Below are 27,425 nucleotides of genomic sequence, written 5' to 3'. Positions count from 1 at the left end.
TCTTCTTCAAAATTTCAGTGCTTAGAGCACCTGACTAGTAAATGTAGGGTCCAAAGTTTGATTCCTGGTCCAGCCCAAAATTTTCTCCTGTCCCATATACTACAAAATACTTCACTGCATGTCGAAACATCCAGACTTTCTGTGTTAGCGCTAGCTGATCGCCACTTCGCCAATGGTGAAAATTAACTGCATTTGGCGAGTTAGTTTCATGCCTCACTCGCCACTTTGGCGAAAGAGATTTTTCTACTTTAATTTTTGTGTTTTACTTCGAATTCTGATCTTGTCATTTTATTTAAATATTTCCATCATTTAGAAACTCATGATACCATTTAAATATGTGATGATGGAGTCAGTCGAGTTTGACGAATGATTCAACTATCCAGTAACAAATGGCGCCATAAAACCATGAATATATGGTGTGCGGACAATCCTGGGTTCGAATTCTTTTTGGTTGGACGGGTCTCTACATTATCATGGATATAATTATTTCCTAAAATTGAGGGGGTATTAATGGCATTACTATGCACCCACTTCATATGATTTATACCAGCCGTGCATTAGGTCTAGGGGTTAGATATTTATTCAAGAATCTAATAGTAAATGGTATTTTGTTAGAAAATTTGCTAGAGTACTCTGCATAAAGTTTTGACTTTTTTTCCTTTACACTGCGACCAGGTAAATTCCCATCTTGAAACAGTGTATCATTATTTTACCATGTGTTTTCACTATTTTTCCCCTTTTTATGGTGATGAGAACTGCGAGTACGTGTTTCAGTGTATTTTGCAAATAAAAATCTTTGAACCATATTAAATTCCTTTTTTCAAATTTTGTGTGGCTAATGAAAATGAAATGTGGCTAATACAAATCGGACCCAATTATAGCCACAGTGGCTAGAGAAAATTCAACATCAGCACCAAGTCTGGACCTTGGTAATCTTTTTGATTGGCATATTATCTGAATGGCTAAGTTCGTAGCCAAAAAATGCTCATAAACAATGCACCATCACTGATACTATATTCCATTCCAGTGCAATGTACATTGTAGAAACGGACCATGCTAATCTACATAATCCCCTCTGCATACATCTTTACATCTTCGCTAGCCAAGGGTTTTCGGTCCACTCCGCTCCCCATAAAACCCTTGGCTAGCGAAGATGACATCTTTATTAACAGAGAAATTCTGTACGACAATTTCTGTTCCTTTATTATAATACTGCATCTTGTATACAACAGTATGTATAATCCATTCATACATATCACATTAAAAATAACTGAATATACAGTACATACATTCATCATTATGTAAATAGATGTATATAGAAAATTGTTTTCATAGAATCAAATTCATACACTTTAACAATATTTTGAAATATCTATTAAAGTGATAAAATCACTTTTTTTAAAAAGAGTTTGAAATATTTTTTCAACAAAATATATGTATACTGCATCTTTATATAAATTAATGTTAACCTATGTACAAGTATTTGCTATAGACACCATACAATAGTTCGTAAAGTTTCCATATTAAATTCGTTTCGCTCTACAACAGTTACTACCAACATCTACATCGCAATATAGTAATTTCCCATTCTAAAGCATTGGACCCACATTTCCATTCACTGTATTACAAACAGGCATTATATTCACTCATGACACTTCTGTAATGTTATTCAATGAATTTTGATACTCAAAATGCTTTCAACAATCCCTCCACTTCAAAGCAATTGCTTCTGAAATGAAGCAGTGTAAATGAGCAAGTTTTCCATTTACCCCGAACTACAATGGAATGTTGTAATAACACCGTAATACACACAACTGCTCCATCTATCCAACACCATGATATGTTCTTCGTGTGATAATATTTGATGCGTTTTGGATTTTTAATTTATGATGAACAATGGTGAGATAACTCTTCAAGAATTTTGTAAGACACTTTTTTTGTTTACTGTGAAATGGGGAGACAATCTGGAATAAAATCTATATAAATGTTAAACACATGAAATACATGTACATTACTGAAATTTACATTTCACACACTTGTACATAATTGTTGGGATAATGCTGAAAATTGACCTATTATCTAAAGGAATTAAAAGTTGGACAATTTCATGAAGAAAAAATACAAACAAAAGGACAAATGAACTGGTTACAGCATACATATATAAAAATGTAATTATAATGCAGATAACACGTAAGTTTTCAGTGAAGTTAATTTCCATGCCTAAACTTGGAGTCTTTTCATTTATATCACAACCACAAACAATTTTTGATGACATGTACGTAGCATGTGTGCATGCATTAAAGATCTTGAGCATGCATAAAAATAGCACAGCTAATAGTATACATTTGTGATGGGGATTGAAAGTTTAAAATAGTACAGCTATTGCAAGAAAATGGTAGGTTTTATCATGCTGTACAATTTTAAGCTTTCGTGGGTTACACAATATTTCTTTTCTAAATACCAATATTTTAAAAATTTCTTTATACCTACTTGATAAACAAAATTATTGCACATTCAAAAACAAAATTAATTTACTGTTCTATTCATTGAATGACTTCAACATCCACATCTTGCAAACAACAAGTCATGATATATAACACTGTATAAAGAGATCTATGTTATTATACAGCACTGCTGAAAATAAGCGAGATTTCTAGTACTGTCTGTATGTCTCCAGTGTACTTCACATTTTTTTTACGATGGAGATTTCTGTCCTTGTGAATCGGTATTTACAGCTTAAAATGCTGTGGAGTTTTTAATTCACTTTCCTAAATTACCAAAGGAACTAAATGCCGCATCAGTTCTTTGTTGAAAACTACTCTGCCCCATCATTTTACTCTGCATTCCCATATTTCCCATCATGCCTGTCTGCATTCCCATGTTTCCTTGCATGCCAACTGACATTCCTCAAAAATAAAAACATAAACAGATAAATAAATATATTTGGAACTCTTAAATGTACTACAATATAAATATTCTTGTCTTTGTCAATTGGATATTTATTTTATTTCGTGAAAGATTGGTCTTATTTCAGTCATATTCACTTGTGTGTTTTTTGCTTATCTTTTTTAAAAATGCACCGTTTGTCATTTGTACAATGAAGACACATGTTAAATCGGATTTATAAGTGCCGTCTTCCTGTATGGATATATACATTCCACACTTAGATGTACTAACAAATAAACAAATGTGTTAAAGCAGTATGCAGTGACAGGTAGGTCAACTTAAAATTCAGTAAAGAATAATGAATATTCATTCTTGTCATCATGGTTTATTTTACGCAAGTTGAGTTTGTTCTTGGAGTTTATTCAAATCCAAACACGGAGAAAGGTCAAGGTCCGGTAATACTCAGCCGTTACATTTAATTAACTTACAGGTCAATATTAACATCTATGTTTTACATCCATGAAAGTATATTTAAAAAGAAGAAAAATATAATAAAATTTCTGCTTTGATGTGTCAAACGTGATATCAAAATTACAAATGATGCAAACAAAATTTGCATAACCCGCTAACAATGGTTAAGTGTTTTCCTGCAATGTTTACAACCTTCATCTCTCATTTAACAAAATTAATTACCAATGATGCAAACAAAATTTGCATAACCCGCTAACAAGGGTTAAGCGTTTCAACCTTCATCTTTCATTTAACAAACCAAAAAACACCCCATTTTTTTAATTTAAGTGTTCAAACACAAACTATGTAAAGTGGAATACTGCTTCACCTAAAGTGATTATTGTCCTCGTGCTTTAACCTAATCCCAGGCAGACAATATACTCAAAATCTTTTAACCAAGAATTTCCCCTCCAGTTACCTAATCCTTTAACACTGAATATCTAAAAGAATCCAGATCTTTGAGCAAAATAGTTCTCTTGCACATTTGGTAAAACTAAAAAAATGTAGACTACTTAACATATTCACAAAATAGATATCCATTCTCCAAGATAAATATTTTCAGTGATTGAGATTATCCTCAAAACAGCCAAATCTAACCCCTGTTCTTCATATATCTCAATTCCCTTCACCAATTGGGTCTGGATATGCCCAAAAACATAATGCCCTGCTTACCCATTTGTCCCATCATGGGACGGGGCTGGCCCATCATGTTGCCCTGGTTTAGTGACATATTCTGCATTCCTTGTTGCAATCCTGGCATTCCTGGTTGATTCCCCATCATCATTCCTACAAAACAATAATATAAATAGAGACAAAATACCAAGCATTCAACCATTTTAGTCATTTTCTTGAAACATAAGGAAGTACAATTTATCTCTACAATGACTCGTGAACATTTCAAGCAAACTACATGTATCTTGTGTTTATTTTGCGAATTACTTACATAAATGTACTTCTTACCAAATCATTATTCATTACATGCTATAAGAATTGTAAAGCGATATAAAAGTAGCTTGTATACCTTCCTTTTGACTATAATCTAATGAGGTATTTCCTATTAAACAACAATACACTGTACATACCTGCATAACATGCCCTTTAGTATGGATAACATGTATAAATATATACATTATAAACATGTCAAATGCACAACACACCTTGATGCCACAAATTGTAGTATATTATAAATGCAAGTCTTGGTTTGACTAATATAGAAAAACTCAACACCAGAATTCTACCAAAAGCCATAAGCAGTCACTGCATCACTTCAAATCTTTACCTATCAAATCAAGATCACTATTCCCATCAATTATAAACCTTATAGAAAATTGCCAAATAAAACTTGCAAAATTAATTGTACATGAATTGGAAAGAGAACTTCACCAATATGCTGCCTAAATCAAAGTCAACTTAAAAAAGAACACAAATCCAGAACACATGCACAGCAAGATCACACTGCTCAAGCAAGAATTATACCATAGTCAGTTGGGCACCCCATCTGATACATTTCAGGGCTCCAAGTGTTAAATGGGACTCCTTTAAATACATTCAAACTGTTAAAATATTCTCTATCAAGCTGTCAGTAATAAGAATTGATTTCATTTTCATTGTAACCCATTTCTAGTTAGTCACATTCATGGAAATTTACTGTATCTCAACAGAAATTCTGTGATGCAAATCACATGACTTTTTTTTTTTTAAATGGCAACACAACTCACTTGACAGTGAAAGCTATTAAAGGTAAATGACTGTTGTTTTGAGATTTGGGGATATTGCTATGATTTTTGTTACTTTAACTTATGTAAATATAACGGGGTTTTTTTTGTGTTTTTTTTTTAAAAAAAAAACCTGATGCACAAAATTTGGCAGATGGATGTGTTGGTCTACTATACCAATTACGCATATTACCCTCTCTATCTCCCGTAATTCAGAACTAAAATTCTGGAGGTATATGAGGATGATACATGGTTATCTTTTGAAGCAAATTATAATATCTTACAAAAACAGCTTTCACTTGTCATACGCTCCAATGTGTGCATCTGTATACCTCTATCCACCCCCCCCCCCCCCCCCCCCCCCCCCCCTCTATCCATCCCCCCCCCCTCCAATTATATACTTACTCTCCCCCCCCCCCCCCTCCAATTATATACTTACTCTTTTACCCCCCCCCCCCCCCCAATTATATACTAACTTTTCAAATGCCCCCACTCCTTAACCATTATTGCTCTCTATTCTAGCAAGGCAAATCAATTTTACATCTGCTGGTAAATATTCAGGATTCTTTCATGAATGCAGACATCACCAGCAAGTCACTAAGTACTACACATTAAGAAATTACATCTACAGTGACCACAGAATACGTCCATGTAGACGTGGCTTCCTATTTAAGCCTGAGACAAACTTCCACTGAGTAAGCTCATTGTGTTGCACCACTGCCTGAGCATCTTTTGCATTGCTTACATTATGTGTATGTATTACCTGAATTATTCTGCTGTTGTAACTGGTTCATGGACGGCTGTGATTGTTTCTGGTATTTATTTGGGGAATTTAACCCATCCAGACTGATGTTGACTTTTCCTGTATCTGACCAGGTGTTGGGACTGTTCTGCTGAAAGGTAAAAATGTGTGCTGTCATCAAGTTGTTTAAACACGCCTCACACTCTACTACAAACCTTTAAATAATTCTGCCTTATGAATGCAACAATCTTCTAACTTTATACATCCACCATTCACTATCTCCACTGGCTGCCCTCCTATCATAGCTTAAAATTCCCTGAACCAAGACATAACAATAGGACTTGTACAGAGGATTAACAAAGCATGAGGTACAAAGCTTGGATGTAGAGATACATATATATTACTGCTCCATGTACTATATATATAAACAAGGTAGATGGACTAGAACACTCACCTTTATCAGAGGCAAGAGGAATCATCTAGCTCTGATGAATGTTTGTTATTATGCATCAGATTGGGAGCGAAATGTTTTGGATTGTATTTCTGCCTGTCCACAACTTTAATCTATTGTTGTAACATTTGAACTATACAAGATAGAGACTCCATACCTGGTTATTAAAGCTATGCAACTAAGAAATTTCAAGGTCAGTCAACAAGGTGAAAGTCAGGGGTCACAGACACATCTTATTTTGGTTACAAGGCTTGTACATGTAACGATATAATGTATAGATTCAGAGTGGAGCATGCACTCTTTCTACTACATATGTATTAAAAGCTTGCATGGAATGGATAAGGGAATACAGATAAAGAGGGTGATTTCCTTTGTATAATATCAATGGAGAAAGCACATTTGTGAAACTTAGACCTTGAAGGCTTTGCTATATTTCATTAGATCTTGCCACATAAGACTATGGTAGCTTCTGCCTCTTTAATTACTACTATATATTTATACCTGAAACAATTCATTAGACAGGAAACTTCCTAGACACTTTTACAATTTTGAAATTCTGACAAGTGCTTCTGTGATCTTTGATATATTGATCTGTAAATCTATTATGTCTATCTTTTACCATGACCCACTTTTGTTCCAAATTACGATGAAGTCTCTAGGATGAAAAATACTTAACCTACTAGACAAAAATCCGTGTGGACAGACAGATGCAATGGATGGGCAGACAATATTATAAATGCCTTGAAATTTACCCCTGTTAATTTACGTTCACACTGTAAAACCTACAAGGGACCACACCCTATTACTATATTTAAATCTATTTGATATCTACAATATACCGGTGACCTGTAAATAGGTTTAAATACTCATATTACTCTGACAGTAGAAACTACATCTTGTTTATGTGTTATGTAAATCTAGCACAAAGCGGGATTACAGAGTACAAGAGGAATAAAAAAAATTGGAGTTCACACACAAGGAGACAATAAAATTCAATTATGAATTCAAATTCTGAAAAAGACCATATAAAAACTAATTTTTAATACATGTATTATCATTTCTGATCTGCTTTTGTTTTGTTGAGGGTTTTTTTGTAGTTAAATTTTGTTTTTTGGGTTGTTTTTTTTTCTCCTCAATAGTTCCTTGCATGTGAAGCTACAAATTTAATAGCACTGTAGTTGGTATCAGTATGTCTTATCCCCAGCTATACATGAAGCTGTAGGGAGAGTAAAAACAACCAACCTGGCTTTCAGATGTGGACGTAGTTATGCTAGTTATTTCTGTATTTTCTGCAACCTAAAGTTACATGGTATTAGAAATTCATGATACATGGGAATTACGAAGAACACAAAACTGTGTTAAAAACATCAATTTAGCTACACACAAAAACGTTTGAATTTGAAAATGTCATTATTAAAATGAAACAAAATGGAGTAAAATCTTTCTATTGAATTAAACCACTTTTGTTAATTCAAACCAAACCCATTATTTTCCAAACATGTAGCTGTAGCATGCAAGTTTAATCGAGGAAAATAAGGGGACATGTTAATAACCGAGCCTCCCATCCACATTTCTACTTAATGTTCCTGCCTAGTGTTATATGCAGCTGGGACATATAGAGCTAAATTCATATATTAATGGCTACATGGCTTTATAATATACTGAGCATATATTTTATTTCATGTGGCAGATAATGTCTAATGGTAAATCTGCAATGTGCACGGTTAAAGTGATGGAAGCACAAAGTTACCAAATGTGATCTACCAGTATTGGAAAAAGCTTTGGCATTATCATCAATACCTCTGCCAGGAGGTCACATGTGATAGTTAGAAATATCTCGTAAACATGCATGTTTATGAGATATTTCTAACTATTTCTATTTAAAGACATACTAAGATTCAGTCAATTGATGCAAGTGATATTGCACAGAGAATGGAATGTGTGCATTACTTGAATTCAGACAGCCTGGCAAAAGTAGGTGGTCTCTGAATTTAATCACACATCCAGACATACTGCTTAATTGAAAACTACATGTACATGTATTTCAAAATAACATTTTGTCACAGAAAGCTTGTAGTGCTGAATTCTATTCTACCTGTATAATATTGTCCATAATTACAAATGAACAACTGTGCCATAACCAGTGTGTGAACAGTACACCTTTTTCATCATGCACCGATACTTTCCATCAGCAGTTTTAAATTGCAATACATCATATCTCATGCAAAAGTTCACCGTTTACAGTGCATAAGAAAATGGTAGTCATTTTCATCAAATTTATCTTCCTGTTCTCCTTCATTTCTATATTTCAGAATGGACTACCATATTCTTGAAGTACAACTTACCATTCCAGTGCCCTGCATTGGAAAATTGGTTGTAAATCCCATGTTCTGTGGCATCCCAGGCGTCATCATCATGGACTGAAAGCATTTAGTATACCTTTACAATACAGGACTGATGAAATATCCCAAATAGATATTCTCAAATAGACTAAATGTTTGCAAATATTCTTTGAAATTGAAAACATATATGAACTACAAAACAGAAGTCAGAAGAGGTCCTGGAATAAATCTGAAAATTGAAAGGGGTCTTTCTCTCTCTAATCTCGTATATAAAAGTTAAGAAAAGCAAGTTACTGCATGTCATAGAAAGAGCTGGCAGATGGACAGACAGGGTAATTACTGTAGGAATTTGAACATTACCATTAAATTCTATGAAAACCTTTTCAAGTTACTGCCTTAGAAAGTGCTATTATTTTATCAAAATTAAAAAAAAAAATATTGAGGTCTCACAACTCTAAAGACAAAGTGAATTATGTATAGAATTTAAGAAATTATTCCAAAAGAAACAGATTACCATGTGCTATTGAAAGTGTTGACAGACAGATGGATTACAAATATCTATTAGTTGATACATGTACATTTTTTACTTTCATTTGTACAATGATAATGAGCCATATATTACTGATTTCATCACATAAATATCAAACCTGCTGTGGTGGGATTCCCATGGGCCCCATCATTCCAGACATCTGTGGCTGTGATGTCACCCCCATCATCTGTGGGTTCATTCCCATCTGTATGTCAAAGACATTCACACTTAAAATAAGTAAGCCATCAGCTGTAACCAGCTATTATAAATAAGGCTGTCTAAAGTTAATTCTACGTTTAACATCACCCGCGCGCGTAGGTTTCGGCGAAATTGTCGTTTTGAAAAAACAAACAAATCCAGATTTGAAGTAGTCGTTCAGGTTTGGTTTTTTCATTTAGCGACTTAATTCTACATCCAGTGTAAGAGGAAAACGCACTGAAAAATTGAATCAGAGGTCCTTACATGAAGAAAATGGAAGTATATGCCACTATTAAAGTAAAGAAAACGTACAAAGATGGTTTGAACCGAACTAATCTCAGCGAGATTCGTCGAGGCTGGATATTTGGACCGACGCCTCTCGAATGTCAGACCAGTGTCACACAAAGTGATTCGGGAAATCTTGCCTGAAATCCAGCCGCTTTTTGCGATTAAAATGGGTTAAACTGAATTCCTTGATCTCTTCAACTTTTCGTCTTAGACATCCTATTAACTCCCTATCACACTTCATATTTACCTTCTCAACACTGAAGAGTTCCGATATACTATTTCATGACAGTTTGTACTGCGATTGGAAATACAGAACTTACTGATTGATAATTACTTTGTACAAAGCATTTAATCATAAAAATTAAAAGCACTAAAAAGAAAGCTAATTATTTAATCAATTTATTTGAAGGCGTCCTAAACTATCGGAATCCTGCCTTGTATTTGGAGAGGTGAAGGTACAATCCTGATCTTTTAGTTGTGGTACACCAAATTAGCAACTTCCTTTCAAAACTGATTAATAGTACATAGAAAATTGTATAAAAAATCAACACAAAACAAAGTAAAGCATATTTTAAACCAAATATGTGTCATTATAAAAATGTATGAAATATTGTCATCATAATTTTAATTGTAACTGTGAGTCACAAGTGTCAAGCAACTATTTCCACAAAAGGAAGTTTTCCTTTACTTTGCTATGTTTGTGGTGATGAAAATCTATTGAATGTACCACCTGATATTATCGCAAGTCACCCCTCTGCTCACCCAATCTGCATGGTGTGTTCGCAGAAGGGATACAAACTCAGATTAAGGAAAAAGTCTGGGAAAACGCAAACATTGACTTGGACTTGAAAATCAAATCCTACAATGTGTTTAATTTGATATATTACTTTTTTGGTCACTAAATTGGGTGATGTCTATTAATTGAAATTGTTGATTTTTGGGTCACTGAATAGGTGATTTTCAATAAATACACATTTGTTTAAAATTTTTGTTTCTTTATTTTTTTCCTCCCTCCTTCGTAGGTTTTGACGTTTTCATGTGACGTTAAACGTGGAATTAATTTTGAACAGCCTAAAGGTATAACTCATAATCTGCTGAATTTCCCTGTTTTATTTAAACTATATTTTATTCACAAAGTGAATGGGATCGGGCAGCAGGCATAGCCTATTTAAGCCCTCTCCCTAAAATTTTAATTTCCTTGTCTAAACATTTTGGATGTTTGTAAAAATTGTAGGGCCACATTGTGATGTATTTATTCTAGTAAATTGTGTTTTACCCTGTCGGAATGAAAGATCTTATTCATTATGTCTTAATTACAATGAACAGAGAAGGTGTCAGATAACTGGATTTGTATTTTTTTAGGGGGGGGGGGGGGGGGGGGGGGGGGGGGGGTGTGACTCAACTGATACTGACCAAGAAAACCATAAAAATGCTACCCTGTCAGCACCTCTCCATATCATTATATAAGGCCCCAAGAAAACCATAAACGGAGAATTTAAAAAATTGCAGGTTTATAAAAATAATCAAATGCAAACAAATACTGATAATTATATTTGTTTATGAAAATTATTTCAAAAGTTAGCTGGATTTGAAATTTAGACTTAAGAATATTCTCAGTTTATGGTCTTGAGGCCTGGTTGATTCCACATTTTAAGTCTTTATCAATTTCTTGAGCTTTCAAGACATTTATTCTCTCAGTTTTTTAACAATATTGAAACTGACCTGGCTTGGCACTCCGGTCATACCCATATTCATATTGACCCCCATCATGGGTGAATTCATTCCAGGCATGGACATATTATTCATGGGCTGCATGTTGGCCATCATTGGAGTGCCTATCGCAGAACTATTGGCAGGTACAGCTGTTGACACAGAACTGTTTCCAAACACATCCAATAATTCATTACTCGCTGGTGCTGCATTTGAGGAGCTTGCTGCAGCTGGGTTGAATTGAGAGAAATCTGCAAAGCCATCACTTCTACAATGAAACAAAAAAAAATTGCATTAATCAAAACATCAAGCATATATATAAAAAGTACAAAGCAAAGGAGACCACAATGAAATTTCAATACTAAAGCTGAGCATTTTGTCAGGATTGTAAAACCATATGCAACTACATGTGCAAATGTTATTTCTTTCTTCAAAAACCTACCCCACTGGTTTTGCAGTATTGGCACTATTATCAAAACTTGCAAAGTCACCAAAGTCTTTGTTCGGAGAAACTGCAATCAGAAAAAGATTTTTACATGTTTTCTGACATAAATATTTGAAAACAACAAGAGGCCCACAGGCCTTATCGGTCACCTGAGTACTAGTGAAAAAGTATCACTACTTCCATGGGTTTGGAAACCTAGAAAAAAAATTCCTGTTCTGAATATCTAAGCTAAATTCTAATGTTCAGCAACAGAAAAAACAAGATGTGTTCTTAAAACTTTACTGCCTTCAAAAATGCATACACTGATGAAAGGCTTTAAATAATACATGTATTAACATTAAAACATCAAAAGATATGACTAATTTGGACTCATCCTAAAGTCTGACATAAATATAAGTACCTGCCCTGGGTTATGAAATTCACCATTTTTTGTACATCCTTTTCTGCTATTCCTAAGTATGCATTTAGATTTTATACAGTATCAGCAAACTTACAGTCAATACTATATACTAAGTTTGGCCCTACCCTGGGGTCAGAACTCTTACTCTGGGGATCATTAAATTTACAATTTTGGTAAAAGACTACCTGCTCTGTCCATTTAGTTTCAATTTAGTATAAATAGCACTTAAGGAGATGCTATTAAAGTGTTTTACACATTAAAACTATATAACAAGTTTGGCCCCGCCCTGGGGTCAGAACCCTTACCCCGGGGATCACGAAATTTACAATTTTGGTAGAGGCTTTCCTGCTCTACATCACTATATGCATTTAGTTTTTCTTACATGTGTGCGGGTCTTGTGAAGAAGATTTTTGAAAATTGGTCAATTTTGGGCAGTTTTTGCCCCGCGCCTAAGGCCCCAGGGGTGCAGGAGTCCTGAAATTTACAATTTATGTTCCCCTTATTCCAAATATGTTTCATACCAAATTTGAAAAGAATTGGAATAGTTATCAAGAAGAAGTTAAAAATGTCTATTGTTCACACAATTGATAACTGACCACTTTGGCCTTACCCTGATACCAAAATGCCTACCCCTAGGGTCATCAAATTTACAATTCTGGTAAAGGACTACCCATTCTTTCTAAATATCTATTTACTTTCACTTTAAAATCAATAGCACTAAAGAAGATCTCATTTAAGTGTTTTACACATAAACACTATAAAACAAGTTTGGCCCCGCCCTGGGGTCAGAACCCCAACCCCAGGGATCATGAAATTTAAAATGTTGGTAGAGACCTTCCTGCTCTACATCACTATGCATTTAGTTTTTCTTTCACGTGTGTGGTTCTTGAGAAGATTTTTGAAAATTTGTCAATTTTGGGCAGTTTTTGCCCCGCCCCTAGGGCCCCAGGGGTGCTGGAGTCCTGATATTTACAATTTATGTCCCCCTTGTCCCAGTGATGCTTCAAAGCAAATTTGAAAAGAATTGGACTTGTAGTTATCAAGAAGAAGTTGGAAATGTTCAATTGTTAACGCACGACGGACAACAACCAATTGCAATAGGTCACCTGAGTTTACTCCTAAAAATTGGAAAAGTTAGAAATTATGCATTTATTTCACGAGAAATGCCTTAACAATACCCCTGCAGAACTTGCCAAAACTATGACTTAATCCGATATACAGCATACTTGAATACCACAATTTGATTCTTTCTACACACCCACAATGTTCACCTGAGTCACATTGGTCCTGCTGTTTTTCAGAAGATCTTTACCCTGACTTCACTTATTCATGCATTTGTTGTATCAAAATTACGGTAGTTAAAAGTATATGTCACATAATAAAAAAAGTTTGCAATACTGAATTGACACCCCATACCTGTGGGCATACTCTCAAACATTCAGTTACATTTATACAGTCTGTAAATTTTCAGTGTTGTCACAATGGGTGACAAAACTTAGTGGGTTGGAGTCAAAGCAATGGGGAGAGGGGTTCATGAGCATTTTCAATGTTGTTTTGGCATTACAATAGATTTACTAATCTTCCCATACCAGCCTGTCCCAAAACCACACATATTTTAAAATCTTACATCAAGTATTGATAAAACGCTATACTGACCATGACTCATATCATTTACATGTGTCAAAACTGTACGTCATTTTGTCTGAGTGAGCTAGAGCAGCATGTAGCATTTTCAAGGGGTCTCAAAGTCCCAGGCCTAGAAGAGGAGTGCTTATTTGAGTGATTATGAGAGCAAGAGATTGAGGTTGTTTTCATAGATATGGTAATAAAATAGGCCACGGTTATGAGACGTTTCAACTAGAATGGTTTGTTTATCGTGTCAAAAGCAATGAATTATCAAAGAATGTCTTATCATTTTTAACATTTTAATGGCTATGTAGTGTGATCCCATGGATCAATGTGAGCTCTAAAAGTAGAAAAGTTCAGGGACCCACATGGCTTTCAATTGTTAATCACAACTCTCTAATTCTGATATTTCAACAAACACAAATAGACTTTACCTGCTACTGTACCAGCCCTAGGGTTGAAGTCACCATTTGCAGCTGCTGATTTGAAATCAGCAAACTCTGAGAAGCTGTCATCATTTGACTTCGCTAGTCCCATGTCAATCAAACTGGGTCCTGTGTCTTCCCGGACACCGGTACTACTGGTCTGTGACTAAAGAAATGAAATCACAATGTAAGCGAGAACTCATTTTTCACAATATTGATAAATAAAGTTAGTAGTTTGAAAATACAACCAATCACAGTCATTAAACACTAGGAACTAAGGTCAGAATGGGGCTATTTTGACACAAGATGTGTTTATGAAAATTAATGACAGAACAATACCGTTGTGTCGGATTTATCTTTTGCTAAATTGGAAGATGCCCCTAAATCTAGTTTTTTCCCGACTGATCTTGTGCGCCGATTCGTTGTGATTTTTTCTGTTCTGGTTGTGTGAGTGCGTTCGACAGAAGTGAACTCTTCATCATCATCTTTATAAGAATATTTGGAACTGGGCCCATCATCATAGTCATCTACCTTATTGTCTGGTTCATCACTGAAAAAAAAGAAGTTTTCCATACAAATTACTTTCCTCCATCAACCTCAACATGTACAAAGTAGCTTCCTCCATCAAACTCAAGAAAGTAGCTATATGTGACAGAGTATGGATGATACAGTTATTTTCTAAAATAAGCTTTCTCCAGTAGCTTCAAATGCAATATAATGCACCAACTATTTTAATGTTTCACATTTCCTCATTTAGAATTATCAAATACATGTTGCATTTAAGATAGTTCAAGGCATAAAATCTAAGAATTCTGTGCTCCATAAAGACTTTCCAGCTATCTTTCATTACTTAGACTGAATATTCACTATCAAGTTAATAAACTCCAGACATTCTCATTTGCCAAGGTATATTTTACAATGTTTATAATTCACTTCATATTGTAGTAGCACCTTAAAGCTATGATAAAGTAAAATAATTTTGTAGTACTTGTATGTATACACTTTTCCAACAAGTGGCCACTACACTCTGTATCAAAATCCACGTGTAGAATGTGGATTGAAAAAAAATATATATTACATGTACAACTTTAATATCACTCCATACAATTTTTTCTATCATTTTACAGAAATTATAAATAATTTCAAGATTATTTTTTTTCATCAATCGTCTGAATTTACAATCTTTTTCGGTAATGATACCATTGTATGAACATTTGAAACTGATAATAATCATTGGATATTCCAAACACCAAAAAAAAAATAAGAATATGTCATATAAAAAACCATGCATACAATTACATAATATTAGTATCTTTATCAAAAGAAATCTACATGTACTGTGCCATTTACAATATTTTAAACTATTGACAAAAAACATTCTTTTCTTTGAAAACATCATTCGCCTTGAAATATTACATACAGCACTGAGCATAACTTAAAAAATTTTGACTACCAAATACAAAGATCAGTTATAAGGAATTGAGGCAGACGAGCGTGATATATCGTAATATAGTACAGTTCTATTAGTATGAAAATGAGAAATTCAAAATGAAAATTAGTTGCTGTCAGTCATAAGTCAAAAGTACTACTTGACAACATAAAACATGACATGGAGATAACATACCAATGTTCTGTTAAGCTAGAGAATAGATTAAGCATATAACAATGTGAAACTTCAGTGACAATGGACAAGAAAAATAAATGCAAAGATTTAAAATGAATAATGAGGGTTTTATGTCCAATTACTTTCCACGCAAATGAGAGATTTTTTTCTATGAAAGATATATTAATCCTACAGTATACAAGTTACAGATCGCCAGGGTGTAAATAATTCTTGCATTCAAACTGAATACTATGAACAGCATGCTTTGACAAATCCTTTGAAGCAGTCGGAAAATTCCATTCTCTGAACACGGCATTCCTCGAAGCAAACTCCACAAACAAAGAAGACTATATAAAACTTAACAGACAATTTATAAATAGAACTCGACAGACAATCTATAAATAGAACTCGACAGACAATCTATAAATAGAACACATGCATGGGAATTCTGATAGTTACATGTACACTTTCAACAGAATGTAAGAGGCATAATTCTCAGAGAGTACTTCAAATGAACAGATTATAAGACATAGTATGTACTATACCTTGCAGGTTTACTGTACCTAAATCATGAGGTCCTTATTCATTTTATCTAGTACCTAATCAATCACTATTTCACTGTGTAATAGGTGTTTATTAGGACTGGGTTCCATGTTGAACTGAACTTTTGCCCAACAACTAAATTATGGAGTCCTTAATAAAGATACCTAATTTGAGAATGAAAGTATAGATCGTGAAACCCACAGGTTTCAGTATGTAAGAAATTGTCACCAAAGAAATTTACATCGATCTCTTCATACTATCTTTCCTGAAAGTTAATGATGATACCGTGATCACTTATACTCCAAAACTGATCTGTTGAGCTTCTAAATAAGAATGGATGATTGATGGTTAAAAATAAAACATTTCATAGTGATTCTACAAAAGTTGTCTTTATCGTTTTTGTATTTATTTACAGTTACTTAGCTTTAGTTAACAATAACAATTATTGTAAAATTGAAATAACAGTAGACCAATTATGTTAATGAATCTTCAATCTGCTTTTTGCTTCTAATTATAACACATGATCGATTATGAAAATTTTACAAATCTTCATCACTATATAGTGCAAGAATCTCAACAAAGCATTTCATGTAAATATGAAATTTGAGCCCAAGTAGTACAGTAGGCAATATGGATACATTCACTGTCGTTCACAACTTAGATTTTCTCTTCCAAATCAATGTTACAAACTGTTATGATCTAAATTCCAGCATTTAAAATGCAAAATTCAGGTGATATTTTTGTATGGGGTATAGAGCCATCACAATGTATGAAAAACTGAAGTATCATTATTATTTATCTGTAAAACAAATTAAAATTTTGTAATAGGTTAATATTACAAGGAATGCAAGGTGGTGAGACACACATGTATATCACTGTTTTGGCAATTAAATAATATATGCACATGCTATTCTTCTTAAATAGGGTGGTGGGTAGGTGGTATACAACTTTGTAATTACAGGAAGAAAACCATCCACATACATGTAAAAGACTTTCCTGAACTGCAAGATGTTAGTAAATTGAATGGTGACAATTCAGGATGTATATAAATATGTCCAGTAGTGTCCTGTACACAGACATAGGTAAATACACATGTACAAGTGCACAACATATGACCTTCCTTGAAGACTTGATACAGATGTTCACTATCTTGACAGTCACACATACTTAAGATCTCATGCAATACACATCTACAACAATACTGTCTCAGCTTGCCTGCACCCAGATAAAAATTCTGCTACATGTAAGACATTAATCAGGTTATGTCATTCAAATCAGACTGAATAATTTCCCACCATTTATCGATATAGTGACATGTTTTACCTTGCAACATACACATGTTGCAAAATAGACAAGGTCATTGTGACACAAACAGCTTTGTTTGCAGATAGCTGGAAATGAAGGAGAAGACAGCGAGGGCATAGATTCTAGGTGCTTTTTCTTGTTTGTACTATTTCCACCGAAAGCAATAAATAAACAGCATTAAACATTTTTGTGACTGAAATTATCAGCAAAGCTAAAAGAGAAATCTTATACAGCAGAAAGATTTTTTTTTTTTTGTGACGTAAAGACACCAAACTCACGAGCAAAAATTATGTGCAGGCAAGCCAAAATGAAAAATGATGCTGAAACCATACACAGTACAACATATGTTCAACACTACTTTTCAAATGGACTCCAGAGTGTTAGTTACATGTATTTGTTTCAAGGGAATTCATTTTTACTTTCAGTTAGTAGTTGTTCTCACCTAAAGTCAGTCAAACTGTTCTTCCTGCCAGGGGCACGGTTTGAGCTACAAAAATGACAAGCTGGCCATTTTACCATAAAAATCATGACATGACAGACCCCACCAAACTGAACATCCTTCAGATGATGCCTTTGGGATCAAATACACTGTTGGCTAAAGCTATACCCATACTTCCATCTACAAATGCTCATCTTTCACAACTGAAGACAAAAATCAAAACTAATGCATGATGTAGTTAGCAGATAAATAGGACAGCTCTTGGTGAAGGTCTGTTTCTCTGAAGAACATTTCATGAATGTGTTGAGAGACAGCTTTTAAGTGAGATAAATATTTCTATTCAATGTTAATAAAGAGGTCTGGTTTAGTGCAAGATGAAGTATTAATACTGCATAGAAAATAATACTACAAGGAGTCAATGATAATGAAAATTACACATCATGAAAATATTCACAACCATGAAAATTTACTGTTGGTGAAAGTGAACAATAAGTACGTACATTACGCTGTAAACACAGTACCCCTTGTTTTGAAGGAAGTCTTGTTATTTTTGTGTCAATCAAAATAAACTAAAAATTCATCCAACAATATCTATTTCTCTAAAGATACTGTTTTTGAGCATAAGCAGCTCATGCTACATTATCCATTCATTTCAGCTGGGGAACACAATAGTGTCACACATACTGTGATAAAATCACGATTTTGATAAATTATGAATTTTTTTTTTTAAATCAAAGTTAAAAGAAGTTCATAATAATAAGGAACACATTAACTTAAAATTTGTTCTTTCATACAAAAGGTTGATACAATGGATCAAGAAGTCACCAAACCACTCATGATCTCGTTACGCACTATCGCATCATAGAAATCATTTTTAGAAATATCACATCAAATCTTACACATTTTAGTGTTTGACAATAAATAATGCAAATTAATCTCAACGACATTGTTATCACACTAAAAAGAACAATATATTCCAAACAAAATTTTTTGCATTTACTGTACACAAAACTTGCCAGGGCAACACAAAAGTTAACAGTTACATGCGTCATCGTATTTGTTCAAAACCAATTCTAATTGTAACACCCTAATCCTACCAAAAAGCAGTTACTTTTTGAAAAACTGCCTTCCGTTAACATTGTCCAATTTCTCCAAATCTATTTTCATTTAGAAAAGAAAAACTTTTCCTTTGTGTTGCCCAAATATTGCATTTCAAAAGCATATTATTGTAGGCATAAATCATTATGTTAACCTGAATTTCCTTTGTGTTGCCCAAATATTGCATTTCAAAAGCATATTATTGTAGGCATAAATCATTATGTTAACCTGAATTCCTCACCTATAGTCCACAATATCATCAGGACCTCTGCGACCTTGAACTTTATTCCATAACCCTTTGACCTTGTCCACTGCTTCTGATGCTATAGATTTGTTGCCAGAATCCCAATCATCAATCTCATCTAAATTGTGATTTGATCTGCCCCCTCCTACAGAGGAAGGTTCCTCGTCATATTTGTCACCTAACAGAGAGTACACACAAATTAAAACTATTCAGAATGTTTGACATACATGTATCCTACTGGCATTGACCAATGGATAACATCGTTATGCATGATGTTTGATATTTGTAGTTTTGTTAAACAATTGTGGTAAAAAAAAAAACAACCAGAGGCCCATGAATCACAATGCTCACCTGAGTCACACTGCCCTGCTGTTCTTCATTAAAAAAAATTCAAGATTTTTTTTACCCTCTTTATTCCAACAAGTAAATTTGACCCCATATTATGACCCCTACCCTAGCACTTTAACCTCTTAATTACTAAAAGTTTTTAATCCATATAACTCAACCTAAGCCTCAACTCAACCAAACTTGAATCCATATAACATAGAAAAGCATCAATATTACTATAAACTTGGTATTGCTGTTATAGAAAAGATGACTTTCAACAGATTTGTTTAGGTCTAAATTCATGCATTATGTAAAACTTGATTCCAAATTCTTGCAGATCAATATGTTTTATCATGCCCTGTAGTTCTTGAAAGGAATAATTCTTAAAGTTTTTTTTATTCCTGTGTCAAATTTTGATCCACATTGTGAATCTCTCAGAACTATAATTCAAACAAACCTGAATCAACACTATCTGAGATTGACTGCATAACTGACCCTGTCATTATTGAGAAGATTTTTAATTTTTCACCATATATTCCGATATAAAACTTAACAATAGGCCCACAGGCTTATCAGTCACCTAAGCATTAGTTAAAAGTATCAATAGCTCCAAGTGCTATGAAATCTATAGGTACTAATTTTCCTGCACTGCAAATTCCAATTTCAGTGGGAGAATAAACAAGAAGCGTTCTTAAAACACGAATGCTCCCAAAAATGCCTATACTTATGAAAGACGTTACATAATGTTATATCAACACTATATGACTATTTTGGATCTGCCCTGGAGTCAGAACCACAGGGTTGGTAAATTAATTTAATTTATATATATATATATATATATATATATATTCCTTTCTGCTTTTCTTCATACAATATCAGCAAAATTAAAGAAGTCTTCCAAATGATAAACACAATAATTACTGTATTTTGCCAAATATAATACACCCCCCATTTTTAGACCTGAAAATTGAGGGGAAATACAGTTCATGTTTATACTACAAAAATTTTATCAAGAAGTAGTCTTGACTTATATACTTCATGGTAATTTTAACTGAAAATCTTTACAGAAATAATGTAAATAAAGTACAAGAATTTGCATGCAGCACATGAATCAAAATGTCCATAAAGTTCATGGACAACTTCTACATTATACGATAGTCGTGTGTTTTGTTATAAAGTTCATGGACAACCTCTACATTATACGATAGGCGTGTGTTTTGTTATAAAGTTCATGGACAACCTCTACATTATATGATAGTCGTGTGTTTTGTTATAAAGTTCATGGACAACCTCTACATTATACGATAGTCGTGTGTTTTGTTATAAAGTTCATGGACAACCTCTACATTATATGACAGTCGTGTGTTTTGTTATAAAGTTCATGGACAACCTCTACATTATACGATAGTCGTGTGTTTTGTTATAAAGTTCATGGACAACCTCTACATTATACAATAGTCGTGTGTTTTGTTATAAAGTTCATGGACAACCTCTACATTATATGATAGTCGTGTGTTTTGTTATAAAGTTCATGGACAACCTCTACATTATACGATAGTCGTGTGTTTTGTTATAAAGTTCATGGACAACCTCTACATTACATGATAGTCGTGTGTTTTGTTTAGAAAAAAGAATAAGGCTTAACATACAATCTATACTTTACTTGTCGTGCATACAAATTTTATGGAAAATGCAAGTGTTAAAAATCTAAATTATCACATCACACATTTCAAAGTCTGGAGCAGAACTCCAGCATTTTAAAATGTCATGCATAAATTTTTATATTTTTTCAATGCAGTCACAATTTCACAATACACATTTTTGGTGCCTTTTCTTGATCATCTCTCCTTAGAAAGGGAGATGGCCCTTCATTTGAAGACTCAAATCTCATTTACCCAAAGATACTCGGTGCCAAGTGTGGTTGAAATTGGCCGAGAGGTTTCTGGAGAATATGAAACTGAAAAGTTTACATTGACAACAGACAAATTCCAATTAGAAAAGCTCACTACGTGAGGAAATTATTTCTGACACATGGAAAAACGATATCATACTATATCTGTTTGTTGAATAACTATCACCAGACATTCCAATATATTTATCTCGATTCTTTTTGGCTTTTTTACGTTCTTCTCGTAACCGTTCATCATCTTGGATGAATTCTACAAGGTCCTTTGCTTTTGTTCTCACTGAAATTTACACAGATACATTATTTGCCATGTTCTGAATACTAAAAAATGCAGTAAAAAAGCTACATCAAAATTGAGTTATTGAAAATATCACTCTTAAGAACACCACTTTTCAAATAATCTTTTCTCAATATAAGTCATACATATTGATGAAAAGATATAAATTAATTAATTAAAGGTCAAAGTTAAATCAATTATAGGTAACTTCAGGTCATCCTACACATTTAAACAACTACTTGGAAAGTTTAAAATGAGTTTGTATGACAATACGATGCATGCAATTACTTTAGATACATTACCATTTAAGCCTTGGTCTTTTCCTAATTCATCCGTGAAGGTGTAACTCTCCAGTGCGCGGAGGTCATAAAGGTGTTCTCTACAACTTGTTACACTCCTTTCAGATCCATTTTTGACTAGGTATGCCAACAAAAGCAAGGACTGTAACAAGAAATAGTACAGTATGGTTTAAAGAATTGTAAGGCTTCATATATATATCTAATGGAATAAAAATCTACTTCATGGAGTTCTTAAAAGCTGGGGGGGGGGGGGGGGTTTAATTGGCAGTCATTTGGACCGACAGCACCAATTTCTATCATCGCCATCACATTTTCATCAAGTCTAAACAATTCATAAACTTTCAATTCTATTTAACAATGTATGCATAGTACTTTGTAAACCACTTAGAAATGTGTGTGTACAGTTTGGTCCCCACAGTATCTGTGACTGACTTCTCTGCTTACAAAACTTAGTTTCGAGACCATCATATCATTTTAGACTCCTTACTTTATTTAAATGCCAAAATAAACAAAACAGGTTTCAAAATTCCAGAGTATATGAATATTTTGGTTTTTACTTTATGTTCTAGTTTATCAGCAAATCCAACAAAAATTCTTAATTCAATAGCTGCAAGGATAGTTAAAAATGTGTATAATAAAAAAAAAAAAAAAAAAAAAAAAAAAACAAAAAAACCAACTGCCAAATACAGTAAAAAATGTGTTTATAACACTGGTGATGAGTTCATCCTTATTGAAAAGTAATATCTATTTTTCTATGAGAAGAAAGCAAAAAAAAATTTTTATTGGATATAATGAATTTTGGTTATAATGAACTGTTTTATGTTGGCATGGAGGTTCACAATAACTGTTTTATTGAATACAACGTACTCTTTAAAAACTCAAGTCAACAAAGCCCAAACTCAAAACTTGATCCGAAACCCATTGATACACGTTTATAAATGTATCAATTTGAAATTCAACAGCTGTGGAGATAGCCAAAATAAAGTCAGGAAAATTGTTAATGCATGCACTCACACACAGACTTATCACTACAGGACTCCTATCTATAGGTGGGGCCCTAATTAAATGACATTTTATAAAGTATTCTCCGTATTATCAACAATCCCCTATACCTTGTATGTTCTCCTCCAATTCTTTTTATTGTCATGAAGCATACGTTTCCACAGCATGCCCATCACCTCTGGGAAATGTTCATATGTAAATGTGTATCTGGCAATTTCTTGCATGATTTGACCATGAGGCCCCCATGCATCATCATTGGTGGCTTCTCTGACTTTTGTCTCCACTTCTGAGTAGTTCATCACCACATTGGTGCTGTAAAGTACAAAATGATTTTTAAAATATCTTAAAACACCTCTTCATACATAAATTTTGGTCCAATTCTGTTTTGTCCCATTAGACACTGCTCATAGTTGTTTCATTCTAATTATTTCATCACTGTCAGATTTATGGCTTAATGCATATAGTTTAAATATCTTTCAAAAGGAGAAATGTATGCTAGATGTCCATTCTATATAATGATGTGAATTATCTGTGTACTCGACGTGTCCAATTTGAGTGACCTTCTTTCTATATGCTGCAATTGTCATAATTTGAATCTGATCAATGCATGTTGGTTGAATATACTATGATATCCATCATTCTTGTAATTATTTTCCAGCTTAACAAATCATTACTGTGGGAGGATAAAAGGAAAAGTAGTGTGCAATTTAAAACAAGAAATAATTGTAAAACATGTATTCCCCTTCCCCTGAATCCATGTGTAGAAAACACTGATGTTTTAAATCTAAAATTACATCAAGAGTCCTGAAATGACCATGATCAACTATTGTTGACAATCAAGTAGTGGGTTCAGCAGTTGTTGGTGGGAAAACACAGTGCATAGTGATAAGCCATAACCAACTGACCAACATACCAAGCAATACAGGGATTTTCCACAACTGTCCAATAAAAGTCCCCCCCCCCCCTCTCTCTCTCTATTCACAGTTGAAAAAACCTTCTATTTAAAAAAGTCAGACTATTTCCAGATATGTATTCAATTTTACCTTGTAATGAATATGGGATCTACATAAATTAAAGAAACCATAGAGTGGAACCTGCCATCAACCACAACTCAAAGTACTATTGTAAAATTTGACTAAAGTCAAGGGAAACTACAAGATGTGGAGATTTTTAAGAGATATATAATAACATAAATTGATGTCTAATTATGCAGTATGATATTATGCAGACATGGACAGCAATCAAAATGTGACACTCAATGTTACACATATAACTGTGTAACCACGATACCTCTGGGTTTATCATCAAATATTGTCAAAGTCATTGAGGCGAGATCCTTGTGTTAAATAAATATGTAGCTTACAAATAGTCCATGTACATTTCTACTTTATTTAATAGACGAGAACAAATCTTTCGGTTGTTATATCTAAAAATTTTAACTCAATCATGTCAAAACAGAAAGATTAAATTTTACAAGTGTTCCAATCATTACTAGAAAATTGTAATTCAACTGACAATATGAACTTCCCAATTTCTGGTTGAAGACATGGGGTAAAATTCCCAATCTAAAGAATGAATATGCTCCACTTCTTCAAAGGTTGCAAGGCAGAAGGTGCATAAAAATCAAATATATAAACTAGAGCAACACATAACAGCATAATGAAATGAACAATGGTGGTTATTATATTGAGACCGATAGAGAGTATTAGAGATTGCAAAAATTCTTAATCCATCGATCTTTAAAAGTGTATAAAATCATGAATTCAACAAGTAGACTTTTTAAAATTCATATTTCTCAAATATATTAGTACTAAGCAGTTTTTATTAATTTAATATTTTTGTCCTACTGACCTAAAATTCAGATTGAATTTGTCAATTGTGTCTGAATTAAAACAAAATTCTTGTATTCTAAAAGAACAAAGAATTAAAGGTCAAACTTTATAATTGATGGTTGTATTGTTGACATACTTCTCATGTATTGCATTTGTTATCAGATACTGGTTCAAGCTTTATCTTACGTGACTCATTACATGTAGCATGAGTCGGCTTGATCTTAAATATGAAAAAATGTGACTTAAGACAAAAACAATCGATTGTTTAATTTTTATTTAGTACTTCACAGTGATTTCTGTCGAAATTTTTCTGACAACTTCACACACAAGCAATTTTCATCATTTAAAGTTTCTAATTACCATGAAAAGAATTTTGTCACCAAATTCCTAGTTGTGAATTCTCGTGTAAAATGAATCCCTGGACTTGTTTTAGAAAAATAGCAGTCTTAATCATGATCGCTACAATACATTCTATTCTTCAATACTTCGGAAGGTCCTGATGAGGAAAATAGATCATATGGGTTTTTTTTTATTTCTCACGTTCTTACGGGCGTAAATGAAAGGAAGGGATTACTGTTCTTCATATCTTGAAGAAGTTTGGTATCTTTCTGTGTTTGAAATTAAAGCTTAACCTGGAATTCAACTGTGAAATAAGTGTAGATTGGTATCCATTTGGCATTAAATGATGCACTTCTGTTGACAAAAACCTGTGTGTCATTAATGTTTTTCTCAGAAAATAAAAATTAAAATCCTCCCACCCGCCCCATCCTTTTTGGTGACCCTGGATGATAATCTACTAATTAAGTTGAATTGGCCTAATATCTAATCAAGAATTTTCAATGGTTTTATACTCCTCACTTAAATTTGTCCCGGAGCACTGCTTTACACTACTCCCATTACTATGTCAACTGTCTGTTATGACAAAATGCCAAATTAGCATCTAAAAATATGGCATGATTCAGTCATATATATACTTTTCTGACACAGATTTATCAAATTTGAAAAATTTTATGGAAACATGTTATTCTATAATCAACAAAACATTTTAAAGATATGTTTGTTCTCATAAAACACATTATTTCTTAAAAACAAGTTTAAAGCAGTCAAAAGGAAATACAAAATTCATAATTGTCTAAATCTTTGTGATTTAATCAGCAACTTTTTGGGTTCAATCTATTTAATTTGTTATTGTTCATTTGTATTTGTTTATTAAAAGTTGGGTCCAACACTTGATAAATCTGACACAGAAAACGAAATAAACAGAACACAAATGTCAGAGCTACACAAACAAAAACACTGAATCATGTTACTACAGGAAATCTAGAAAATATATGGGTGAAAGTGGTTTCTAATTTTAAATAATATGTCATATCAATGGAAGATGAGTCGAGAAAATTCGAACTACATAATTGAATACCACAATTTGTCGATCTGATTTTACTACGGGGTCGTAAAACTCCGGCACTGTTTGTAGGGTGTAACTTTAATCATTTCATCTACCACAGCGTACTTGTTCGGTCAATAAAATAACTGCATTACACAAGTGACAATTTTGACAGTTTAAGCCGCAAGCCGACACCCCCCTTCCTATTTTTAAAACGCGTCGAATGTGTAGTTACGACATCTCTCAATCTTAAATTCAAAATAAAAACAACACAAATACGATTGTTTAGCATTTCTATACCCCACTTGATTAAAACGTTAGTTAGTACAATAAAATTGTCAACAACATAAACCGGAAGACCTGTACGTGTAACAAATGTAAGGTCAAGGTAACAAATATATTTTACCATTAAAAATCACTTACACTTTATCAGTTATCTCTCTAAGTTTCCACATCTTTAAATGATAGCTAATTGTATCTAGAGATCCCTCACAAATCCGAATTAACTACACAGGAAAGCCGATGATACAAGATTGTCCACCCCTTCTTAGAATATTCCGTCTGTTGACAAATCGTAATGGCGCATAGTGGTATCACGTGACCGTCGTGGCGGATCAAATATTCGCAACCACTGTAACCGTTGAATTTAGAATCATATTTTATAATCAGTATTTCATATGAATAATTATAAATGTGTGCAGTGCAGAAGTGTGAACTTTGTCAGTATTAGTACTTCTGAATGATTGTTATTTATTTTCATTGTTATAATTAATTGCTTGTTAACATGTACACCATGCCCCCCGAGGGCCCTTAATTGGTGAATAAACAATATAAAAAAAATGTGTATGTCATATATCTTATAAGAATGCATACGTACTACTTCCCCCTTCTTATACTCA

General features: G+C 33.4%; 1 protein-coding gene and 1 long non-coding RNA gene across 35 annotated transcripts; one reads left to right on the top strand and one right to left on the bottom strand.

The window, feature by feature from the left end:
- Window positions 1-1,185: 1,185 nt before the first annotated feature.
- On the bottom strand, window positions 1,186-27,137 carry LOC125657833 (clathrin interactor 1-like). Of its 34 annotated transcripts, none has more exons than XM_048888651.2 (18): window positions 26,950-27,136; window positions 23,421-23,622; window positions 22,312-22,450; window positions 21,878-22,012; window positions 19,497-19,677; window positions 18,161-18,205; window positions 16,416-16,433; window positions 14,607-14,817; window positions 14,277-14,433; window positions 11,814-11,883; window positions 11,384-11,639; window positions 9,294-9,380; window positions 8,650-8,724; window positions 7,547-7,600; window positions 5,875-6,004; window positions 4,873-4,932; window positions 4,069-4,182; window positions 1,186-2,897 (listed from the first exon to the last, which is right to left on the bottom strand). In XM_048888651.2, exons 1-18 carry the CDS (start codon window positions 26,979-26,981, stop codon window positions 2,761-2,763), a joined length of 2,103 nt encoding a protein of 700 aa, XP_048744608.2. In that variant the 5' UTR covers window positions 26,982-27,136; the 3' UTR covers window positions 1,186-2,760. The 34 variants fall into 34 exon arrangements, with proteins under 34 accessions (XP_048744608.2, XP_048744604.2, XP_048744606.2 ...); XM_048888647.2 differs by having other exon boundaries at window positions 1,186-2,906; window positions 26,950-27,135; XM_048888649.2 differs by having other exon boundaries at window positions 1,186-2,906; window positions 5,875-6,001; window positions 26,950-27,135.
- On the top strand, window positions 3,138-8,889 carry LOC130050296 (uncharacterized). Its single transcript, XR_008798738.1, has 2 exons — window positions 3,138-3,214; window positions 8,617-8,889. It is a non-coding gene; the product is annotated as an uncharacterized LOC130050296 (long non-coding RNA).
- Window positions 27,138-27,425: the final 288 nt, after the last annotated feature.

The sequence above is a fragment of the Ostrea edulis genome, chromosome 9, assembly GCF_947568905.1.
Source record: "Ostrea edulis chromosome 9, xbOstEdul1.1, whole genome shotgun sequence".
NCBI classification, from domain to species: domain Eukaryota; kingdom Metazoa; phylum Mollusca; class Bivalvia; order Ostreida; family Ostreidae; genus Ostrea; species Ostrea edulis.
Note: the sequence above shows the minus strand (reverse complement) of the source record. Positions and strands in the feature narration are given on the sequence as shown.

What these genes read in the sequence shown, in the direction of transcription:
- LOC125657833 (XM_048888647.2), bottom strand. Translation starts at nt 26,981, where the DNA reads ATGTGGAAACTTAGAGAGATAACTGATAAAGT. An exon ending in AATACTGCAAAACCAGTGGG is followed by an intron (nt 11,640 to 11,813) that starts GTAGGTTTTTGA and finishes GTTTCATTGTAG; the next exon opens with AAGTGATGGCTTTGCAGATT. An exon ending in TGGGAATCCCACCACAGCAG is followed by an intron (nt 8,725 to 9,293) that starts GTTTGATATTTA and finishes AAATGCTTTCAG; the next exon opens with TCCATGATGATGACGCCTGG.